The sequence below is a fragment of the Amyelois transitella genome, chromosome 13 (genome assembly GCF_032362555.1).
Source record: "Amyelois transitella isolate CPQ chromosome 13, ilAmyTran1.1, whole genome shotgun sequence".
NCBI classification, from domain to species: domain Eukaryota; kingdom Metazoa; phylum Arthropoda; class Insecta; order Lepidoptera; family Pyralidae; genus Amyelois; species Amyelois transitella.
This window is the reverse complement of record NC_083516.1, coordinates 7,918,188-7,929,374: the sequence shown is the minus strand read 5'-3', so window position 1 is coordinate 7,929,374 and position 11,187 is coordinate 7,918,188. Positions and strand designations below refer to the sequence as shown.

The 11,187-nt window shown below is 32.0% G+C and overlaps 1 protein-coding gene across 2 annotated transcripts; it reads right to left on the bottom strand.

Annotated features, from left to right (window-relative positions):
• Positions 1-279: 279 nt before the first annotated feature.
• Positions 280-10,808, bottom strand: LOC106129253 (uncharacterized). 2 transcript variants are annotated; one of them, XM_060947272.1, is made up of 4 exons: positions 9,846-10,808; positions 2,163-2,313; positions 1,324-1,905; positions 280-449 (listed from the first exon to the last, which is right to left on the bottom strand). In XM_060947272.1, exons 1-4 carry the CDS (start codon positions 10,543-10,545, stop codon positions 326-328), a joined length of 1,557 nt encoding a protein of 518 aa, XP_060803255.1. In that variant the 5' UTR covers positions 10,546-10,808; the 3' UTR covers positions 280-325. The 2 variants fall into 2 exon arrangements, with proteins under 2 accessions (XP_060803255.1, XP_013183208.2); XM_013327754.2 differs by lacking the exon at positions 9,846-10,808 and adding an exon at positions 4,215-4,635.
• Between the last annotated feature and the right edge of the window lie 379 nt (positions 10,809-11,187).

The following is an 11,187-nucleotide window of genomic DNA, read 5'->3' as shown; positions in this document are numbered from 1 at the left end:
ATAACTGAGATGAAAATCCTGATAGGTACCTAAAATAATGTCATTTTCTAGTGTCATTTCCTCTGTTTTGTTTCTTTTTACTTTAAAAACTGTTTTTTTTTTGGAATATTTTTATATCAGTCCCTATGTATCTAAGGGTTTTATAATATGGCTGAAATACATATGTAGTACCTAAATCCAGTATATGTAAGTAGGTATACTTCTTAAATTTCTTGTATGAAAACTAGGGTGCGGGGAAATTAAAAACGTGTATTTAAATAAACAAATATATTTCCCATAATAATATATTTAAACAAAATTACATTTCTAGTGCAGTAAAACGGCTTCATTTAACAATTAAATTCCACGCTATAACGGTCTTACCAGCTTTCCACTTGATCGCGCACTGCTTTGAGCAGAACGCAGCACTGAGCAGTATTTCCTCTGAATTGTCGATCAAAATTATTTTCCTGGAAAGTATTTCATTCATTAAACTTTCAATGCAAGTAAAAGACGAGAAAGGATACCACAGAAGAAGAAGTGGAAAATTAGTTTCAGTCGCTGACATTGGGTCTGGGTTATTGAACCCTATTGCTTTTTGGCGAAGCATGTTTTTGTGCTTTGGTGCCGTGTGGATTCCGGCATTTTAGAATAGAATCACTACATATCTATCCCTCGAGGGATGTAGTCGTGACTATACATATATACGTTTGTATGTTTTTGTGGAATTATGCATTTGATAAAATAGTATTTTTTTGCATTATTATAACCACTGTCTTGTTAACTGGGTTGATTATTCCTGGAGGAATTTTGTCCCGGTTATTTTTTTATTTAAAGAACCTGTTTTAATAGTTAGTCAAGGGAGGAATTTAAAGAAAACATCTCGAAAAGCTTTGAATTCAGCGAAATATTTGCTTATGTTCAGAATTTTTTATTTTATAAATTAAATTAAAACAGAAAGTTTATTTTTAAAAATTCCAACAGACTACAATTTTACCAAAGAATCAACAATTGTCTAAAGTATAAAAAGGACACTTTGGACAGATTGTTTCTCCACCAAGCGTTTCTAAGTACCCATATTGTTTTAATAATTACATAGAGGTGATTGTTGAACCTTAAACAGAATCACGCGTGTAGGTACACAATGACAACATGCAGAAAGCATAATTGGATAGAAATCACTGTACGTAGATATGTAGGTTTCTAGAAGGTACCTATGTTATTGAAATTTTATGGTATGTACGAGTATGTAGGTATGTGCTTATGTAGAAAAAAGGTAAACCTATTGTAGGATATAGTTCAGTATTTTGTTGATTTAGATTATGAAGATGACGAAGCACTTACCCAAGACAAAATTCGTAATGCACATAATCAAATATTGGTCTTTTACATACAACATTTTCGCATCTCGATATTGGTCCATTACAGAGATCTGACTTTATGAAAACAGGGAGAAAATTGAAATACTTTTGAACAACATCTGTTGGGACATAATAGTCTCTTTTATCTCTTTTAATCCTCTTACTGATGTCGTTTACGCTTTTTAATGTGTGCTTCAAATCACAATTATTTCCATTTTCATCGTAGACATTTGCATCATCATTCAGTAAATTGAATTCTTCAAAATTTCTCTCTAAAATCTCAAAATTATCACTATAGTAATTTATCCTATACGATAGATTTCTTTCTATATTGTCTTTATTATATTTTGTCAATTTTTCAGCAGCATCATTAATACTTTTGTAAAATTGTCTTTTACATAATTCGAAAAGGCTCGGAGGTGAGTGAAATACGTTTCCTTGAATATTTTCGTATTTATTTGGACAGTCAATATCTAAGTCCCATTCTCGTGATCCTTGGCTTAGTTTTAAGCGACAACAATTATTGTTTAGTGTACTTTTCAAGCTTACAGGAAATTTCAGGCACCTGGAATGTAAATTGAACAGATTAGATTATTTTTTAATTACGCTGTAACTACGCGGTCTTTCCACATGCTAGAAAGTATTAAGTTGTTTAAATTTTGTAAAAATTATCAAGACAAGAGTATAACTTAGGCATTTTTCATTCATTCATATATATAATCATGTCTATAAGCCAGTAGTCTTGAAAGACTGAAAGGCTACGTTCAGCTGTTGGGCTAAATTATAGAATTGAGATTCAAATAGTGACAGGTTTAAACTTACCCAATATTAAGACTTCTTGTCATTTGATCACGAAACATGTGATACCACAGCGAATATGGTATGACTTTCAAGTCGATGTTTCTCCAAAATCGTAATTCACAGTGATGATAGTTGTAGACAGGTCTTTGAGGTAGCCATTGGAGTTTATTATCTGAATGTAAAAAAAAAAACAATATTTATTTAATGAAACGGCAGAAGATATATGTTTTATTGCTGTCGTTAATTTCTATTCATACCATTTCGAAATTTACGTATCATCGGTTAATAAAATAATTGTCAAACCACAATAAAAAATATTTCTTCAAAAACGTTTCACACATGTTTTTTCAAATTACAAAAGCATATCCCTAAGAAGGATCTAAACAAAACATCATTTGTGTTAAGTACTGTATATTGATTAAGTATTTATCAATATACCGTAATCAAATTTCCTAATGCAATATCTGCTAGAAGAGGTTTCTTTTGAAATAAGAAGAACCTATGTAACTTTGATTATTGTGTTTATCATTTTCGATGTTTTCTATGTAAATAAATTAGTAAATACCTAAATAAATTAATAAAATCCATACCACACTAATGCGGTAGGTTTACATCGCAAGAGCATTAGATTATCGAGTCCATAAAATTATAACTGGATCGTTTACATAACTCAAGAATGGAAAACAAACAGATAGACCGACACAAATTCAACAGGAACTGGGATAGCATGTTTGTACAAGTATTTGGCGCAGCCGTCGACTCGTCAAGTCCATTGCATCACATAAACAACTGTTTAAGAGCTGAGTGACTTCAGATAAAAAGGAATGAACTGAAAACGCTAGGCTTTTAATAAAACTATAAGAAGGTCAGGTCAGTTACATTTTCTGCACCTTAGTGATTTCATACGAATGCATAAAGTAGACTTTTAAGTGTTTTGAGTTCACTAAAACAATGCATTCTCCTGTCCATATTTTTAATTCTAAGTTATCATTATTGTGAAGTTGACGTTGTTGAGAAAAGTGTTGCATGATGCTTTGGCAGCACTGAATTAAGCTTTCAGTATATATTCGAAGTCAACCAATGTGTTGAAACCAAAAGACGTGACAATTATTTAGTAATGAGTTAGAATTATCCCATAAGGATAGTAAATTTTTCAAAGTTTTTTTTCTCAATTTATCATCCCGATGGTTTTTGACAGCTGAAATAATTCAACATAAATGGAGTAATAAAAAAAAGACATTTTTAACCATATGACAATTTACAATTAAGTAAATTGTCATACATGGAATTCTTAAGCAATATTCCCCTCACTCCTTTTCGCCTCGGTTTTAAACCTATATTACCCGAAGAAAGTGAATTACAGCATTCATAAATTATGGAAGTACTGATCATCAATATAACTATTTCTGGCATCTATTACTGCCATTGGTGCTGCAACCAGTCTTCCTTCAAGTAAATAGGGCAAATCAATGGGGAAGAGCTACATTTACCCAATAGTTTGTTATCAGGAACACGGACTTTACGAGCGACACTAAAATGTTCCCGGTTCGGTACCGGTTACCGCAATCAGTTCTTTGTTTGGTTAATTTATCAAGTACATTGAATTAGATATACCCTTTCAGGATAAACATAAAATTGTCATTTCAATTTGTCGTCAAATAATTTTTGTCAACGATTTATGCTTTACTGTCAAGCCGCTATATGGCGACGACTATATTTCTGGTTAATGTTTAGATCAAATTAATAAACATTAATAAAGAACTTTTGCCATCACAAATCGCATACTCATGAAGACTAGTTAAGTACTTAAATGTAGTGTAAACAAACATACGTACTGTCATTTAAAGTATTAGTATAATATATTTACTACTTTATTTTTAGTGTATGTATAAAGTATCTTACAAATAAACACATGATCTTAAATAATCTCTGTCAGTGAATCAAAACTCACGCCAGGAGGATTGGGTGAATAAAAGCTTAGGAAATTTCATACAAAAACGAAACGAAAGCTACAAATCAAACGAAAAACGACAACAGTCACATCAACACAATTATTCTCATACAAATAATTACCACAAACCGAAAGGTACTGCAGGCACCTTAATTCTGCTAATCTAAGTGGCAATTCTGTAAGCTCATTCTCGTCCAATATTAAAAATTTTAGACTTCTCACATCACCAATCTCATCGGGAACACTTTTCAATCGATTTCCACTCAAATCGAGACACTTCAAACATTTCAGCATCGATATTTCTCGAGGTAAATCAGTTATATCGTTTCCACTTAAATACAAACTCTCTAAGTGTTCAAGTTTGTAAATTTCTTTTGGAACTCTTGTAATAAGGTTGTCTTTTAGATAAATATCAGTGACATCAGCTTCTTCTCCGTCGAGTTGATGAATGGGGAATTCAGTGAATCCACGGTAATTCCAGTGGAGAACAGTAGCTGCTATCATGTCATTATAGTCCATTTTTGGTTCTTTAACTTCGAATTTATTTACTTTTATAACAGAGTAAAAAGAAAATCTATTTAAATATTTAACACCTAAATCTGTTTTCTGAGACGCATCAACGATCGCTCATTTTCTCACTGATAACACATATAGTATAAATACTTCCACTTTGTACACTTCACACACATATATATAGGTATGAATAATGTTGTGTGTGTCGGTATGTATAATGGAACGAGTTATCCCCAAAGGCGTCCCGAGAATACTGCAACGCTTCAGCAACAAACCTGGATTATTTTTAACAACAAGGTCTCGCCTATAAAAATGCGTAAAATTAACACATATTTCGCTCATAAATATTTGTTAGACCCAATTTTTATATTGAGATATTGATGAAGTCTGTGTTTTAACAATATAGTTACCTACTATCCCTAATCCGTAATGTTTCCGTTATGAGTATTAAAAAATACGTATTGTAGTTTGTCTGGCCGTTTTTCAGGGACGGACGTGACTGTAGGTTTATTATAAGTCTGTTGACGACATGAAGTGGAACTTATCATAAGTAGGTTCCTTCTTAATCAAAATAATATTTTTTATATTGGGCTTTCAGTCATCTAATGTTATTTTTATTAAGACTAAATTGTTAATAGGTACGAGCAAATTATCACACATAAAATAAATATCTTTTTTTGACCCAAAACATTAGTAACAACCAGATATTCTACGCTTGATATATTAAAATAATTTTATTTCAATCACTAAGGCTCACCAAAAGGTGATTTAGATCAAAACGAATATTACTTTTAAATGTAAACAAACGTATTGTGAAATCCAGATGGTATATTTATATAAGCAAAAGCCGTTCAAGGCGAAAAACCAATATTATCGTGTGTGATACTGGCTTGGCGACTTGGCGAGGTGCCAGCCGAAGCGGGCACTGTCAGGTCGAGGACGATGTGCTATGTTTTCATGATAAATAATAAATATATGACTGGTTTCAAAATTTTGCGTTAGACTAAGTTATTTATAAACATACATACATATGGTCACGTCTATATCCCTTGCGGGGTATACAGAGCCAACAGTCTTGAAAAGACTGAATGGCCACGTTCAGCTATTTGGCTTAATGATAGAATTGAGATTCAAATAGTGACAGGTTGCTAGCCCATCGCCAAAAAGAAGAAACCCAAGTTTTTAAGCCTATCCCTTAGTCGCCTTTTATTTATAAACAATACAGGTATTAAACGTGCACGTAACGTACCTGACTGACCGTCGCTAGGTGACCACTAAACGGTGCATCGTCAATTGTTGGCCCTAAAATTAAGGCTCCCTACAACTGACGATGCGAAATATTTAAAAATTCTAACAATGTAAAAAAATTCAAAAAATACCGGGCCGCTAATAATTGATTGGATTTTTTCACAGCTTTCACAATTTAAACTTTACATGCTGTAAAAATATCTGAAAAAAAATTGTTTATATGCTTGGCATAAACTCATTTTACACATTTTCTAGCTGTTAGTACTTTTGAACTGTCGGTAATAAAGATGCAATAAAATTTATTTGTTTGAATGAATAAAATAATCTCAATTCTATAATTAAGCCTCAGCATCAGACTATTCAAGACTATCGATTTTGTCTATCCCGCAAGTCGTGATTATATCTAAGTATAATTGCATGTAATAAAATAAATAAAATGATATCACTGAAAATACAGTTTGTGTTTTATTTAATACATATAATTTATTAATTTTGGAACATTTAGAATCGTTTTTATAATTAAGATACATCAATTACAAAGGCAGGTGCTTTACAAAGAGTATAAGATAAAAGATTTTTCTTTACAAATATATATCACAAAGTCAGTACAAAGATTAGGATCAGACTTATGTCAATTTACTAGACCATTGTAGAGGTATACTTTTCATCCTTAAAATGTTTTGCAAGACTATAAATAAATTAATATTAAAAATAATTAAAAACTAAATTTTTTAAGAGATCGCAGAGTTCTTATCTATCATAATATCAATAAAAGTTATAAACATATTTAAATTTTTTCCTAGTCTCAATTTGCAGGTAATTCACTAGTTTAAAATGAAGGCAATTACATTTAATTACAATTAAATAATATAAAGAAATTAATAGGTGCTAGGTACTTTACATATCTGTACCTTATTTTATGAATACCTACTTACCCATTACGTCAATAAATAATCTTTTTTACTAACTTAATAAGGAAATTAAGTATTTGAACTTGAAAAACTATTAATTATCTAATTTCTATATATTTTTCCCCCTTAGAAAGCTATATTACGCAGAATTGAATAGTCAACCCACCGAAACATGACTAATTTCTATTGACAGCTATACACTATAGTTTTATGTTTATTTTCAACTAATTGATTATTTAAACATAATCGTAATGTGTATTAATTTGCGTTGAATTACTTACTATTTATAAATAATACAGGTATGAAACGCGCACGTAACGATCATTGTAACATGTTTCGAAACGTCCGAGATAAAATTAAGGTACGTTACGTGCGCGTTTAATAGCCATTTTTTATTTGTCGACTTGGAGATAAAATCGCCTGTTTTCCGAAATGTCTTTCTTTTCTTCAAATTGATAGATTCTCTTTTCCCTTACATAGGTTGATGTGTAGGTTTAACAGATAGTTTTCTTAGCCTTTAGGTCAGCTAAAGAAAGCTTTGAATATAATTATTTTTGGTCACCAGGAAACCTGACACCAAATTGCCTGAAGAATCTAAAAACATAAATATGTACACACACTCAACACGTTCCCACAACAATATAATTGCTGAAGAACTAATAACTGGAATATTTGGCGGGAACTCAGACGTCATATTGTTTGTGCTGTGATATTTTTCCAAAATATATGTCTATATATAAGTGTGGATTATTGATTATTAAGTGTTCATGGACAAGCATGGTGTTGGACAGTGTTACAATATCGAATTTAATGACTTTTGATGTTGTCCCAAAATGTCCCGAGAAAGGGTAAGTAAATCACTTATAGCTAATACTCGACCAATACAAAGTACACTCGTAATTCTATGACTAGTACTGTCTTAACTCGACACTGGCAAAAATAAACTCAGGAAGTAGTTTGATTGGCAAAACGAAGAAAAAAAAAACTAATATCTTCGTATGATCCTGACTCTACGTCCTTTTCCATCTTCGTCGTCACTGTCAACAGAAGGCTGTCGGTGCCCCAGCATCAAAGCCTGGACCTCGGGATTCAAGGGCAACGCAGGGAATGAAGACCGGCGTACCATAGGGACTGGGCGGGCACCTGGTGTGATAAAGAATGGACAATACTGGTAAGTACTGAAATGAAATATGATAAGGAATAATGAAATACTTAATGCGTTGCGACTTAATTATTTCAGTGCCTTTTTAATATTAGGTACTATAACTATACTATCACTTATTTATACCCTAACTGATTAAGATGACGTGCGTTGATAATGTTCATTAAAATTTTCCTATGGAGAATCAATTTTTTATACTCTGAAAATACGGAAACTAACGTAGAACAGTATTTTTAATTCCAACAAACACGACTTCGTGAAAATCTGTTACAGGATCTAATGGTCTATAACTTTTCAAAGGTTTCAAGTATTTGTATAGGTTTCCTTCAAAGATTTGTACTCGACTTGAGGAGTTCGGTAAATTGGATGAAAGTATACCTCGTTAGACCGATCCTCTCTAGAAGCCAATTAGTACTACCTTGCTACCCACAAGACTTGGGGTTTACTAGAAATTCGTATAATTCTACTAACTAACTAAACTGAGTAAGAACGGTCACAGAAATCTAAATACTTCTTTAGTTACTGAGTATTCTATAACTACCTGCCGAATAATTCCATGCAAATATTAAAATTAACATTATCAAATTGGTATTTCGTCACCTATTCTTAGAAAACATGTACATATACATATATACATAGTTCGATTTCTATGAACTATGTTCGAAAAAGAAAAGTTTTATTACTGGAATATTATAACATTTTTTTATCTTAAATACTTACTTAACTTTTACTGACTTAAATCTACACAAAGAAAACCTATCTACTAACAAAACAATAAAAAATAAGGTGGGAAATAAAGTGTCTATCTACTTAGCTCGCCTATCTACCCCGCAAGGGATATAGACGTGATCATATGTATCTATGTATGAAATAATGTGAAAATGAGCGCCAAATAAGAAGTCATGTCTAAAAAGAGTATTTTATAGGTCCACAAATTTTTTTTTTTACGAAATTATAACAACAATGTGTCGCATCGCAAACAAACAAACAGAATTAGATTGATGGTGTTATTTATTAACTAGCTTTGACAACTCATTTGGAACAACGATACGTGTTCAAATAACTGTAAAGCAAATCTCAAATTGTGGATTTGCTTCGTTGAATTGATTATTATGAGCATTCAATCGAATGAAAAAAAGTACCACCTACTGAAAATGTGAAGAGAAAAATGGGAAATTACTAACTACTCAAGCAGGTGGCTGAAAGCTAAGCGCCGTAAAATGTTGAAGGTATATTGTGTACATTGGGCTATATTATAATAGACTTTCTTTATAATATTTTCATATTTCGTGTCGCAGTCAATATTGGAATAGGAAATTATGTTTGAAATCACTAAAATCTGCAAAAAAAATATTCAAGTTATAACAATAATGCTATTGCACAAGAAATATTTATATATTTTTGTTTTTATTTTATTTTGTAATATATTTTTTCATAGATAATGTTTACTTCAATAAGGAATGAATCAAGCAAGAAAAATTGATAATTACCTAAACAGTTTCATAGGTTTACGTCTTAGAATTACTGTTTTAGCGAGACATTTTATATCCAAAACAATAAAAGCTAAGAGGGTCTAAATGAAATGAAAGAAAGAGCAAGCTCACGAGTATGATTCTAATTAAAACCAATCAACCACAATGCAAGTGAGTACTAAATAATTGTGATATTGTTTCGACTACAAGGGTGATTAAATTACCTGAAATACTTTTTCAGTCGTCAGACAGACCTTGTTTTGAAACAGATTAAATTATAGAAGAGATAGTTAGAATTAAGAAAATTATAACACATTTACATTCAATTGAAGAAATTATTGAAATAGATAACATCCAACCATTGTCAAAATATAATATTAAATATAGATTTCGATTCAGCTTCAGATGAAAATAGGAGAAGATAAGAATTATGGTAAGTTAACATACCTAGAAGTTTTGAAACTGATTGCCTTTTCACTAGCTTAGGTTCCGATGAAGTTTCTCCAATTGACGCCGGTGCAGATCCTTCGGAAGTCTTCTTTTCACTAAAATATGATGTAGTAGATTCTCCTCTGGTATAAGGTCTAATTTCACGACGATTTTTATTTTCTTCATTACCAGACATAAACGATTCAGCAATTTGAAACAGTTGGAGACCAAACTTGCTAGATTCCCGACGCAATGACTTCTTGTTAGCAAACTCCGCCAAGGATTGCCTTCTTTCACCATCTGGGTTTAATTTCAGTCTAGCTCTTTCTTCCTCTTTAACTTTCAGCACGTCCAGTACAGCATTGATCACTAATATCACTAGAAAAACCGTGATACCTATCACTGTTATGGTATTGTTACTGCTATCCATATTTTCGAATTTCTTCTGTTTGCGTTTTTTTGTTGCGGGTTTTGCAGTAAATATTTCCAATACACTACAAGCATCTTTTAAAAAAAGCGGAATAGCTTTCTTCTTAACTTTTTTTTCTTTTATTTCTGTGTTATTTTTAAGAATCACTTCTCGTGCGGCCGGCTGGATCACATCTGGTATTTTTGTGTCCGTGTCTTCTGCATTTTCTTTCATAAACCACATATGAACACTGTACAAACAGTAGATAGTCAGAGCGAGGATTAAAAGTAGGATCTTATGTTCGTTCATGTTTACATCGCAAAAGCACTGGTTTGTTTTGACAGTCGACCGCGCGTGCGTGTTTCCTATTCGCGTACTGATCTGTATTGTTTAACAATGTTTAAAGGATTTAAAATTGATTTATGTTCTTTTTTGTGGGCAGTTTTAGGCTATTTTTGATTGTAAACGTGGTGTTGGACTGATTCGCTGCGTCATTTCTAGGTCTGTGAGAGGTTGGGTGTCGAGTGCGCATGTGCGGAGTTAGGCATGGCCTGGGTCGAAGTGTTGGTTGCCGTAGCTACACACTCACTACCGATGATCCGTATATTGGAAGTGTCATCGGATAACAATGTAATTTCTTTTTCCTGTTCCAATCGGGCCAGGAGTTAATTAATATATTTTATCAGCAGACGGTTCGCTCGATTGCGCTTTATCAAATTCATTTGAGTGCAATGGAGTGCAATGTATTGACACGAGATAAACTTTTTTTATTAATAAGTTTTATCTGATATCGATCCTTTTTAATTTGAATCTGCTTTGATGAGTTCAAGTAATTTTGTTCTGCCAATCAAGAATTTTGGGTAACCTTGTGATTATATACTCTTTGAAAAAGATTGAAAATAATATAAAATATTCGTAGGTTCTAATATATTTACACAAAAAAAATCACAA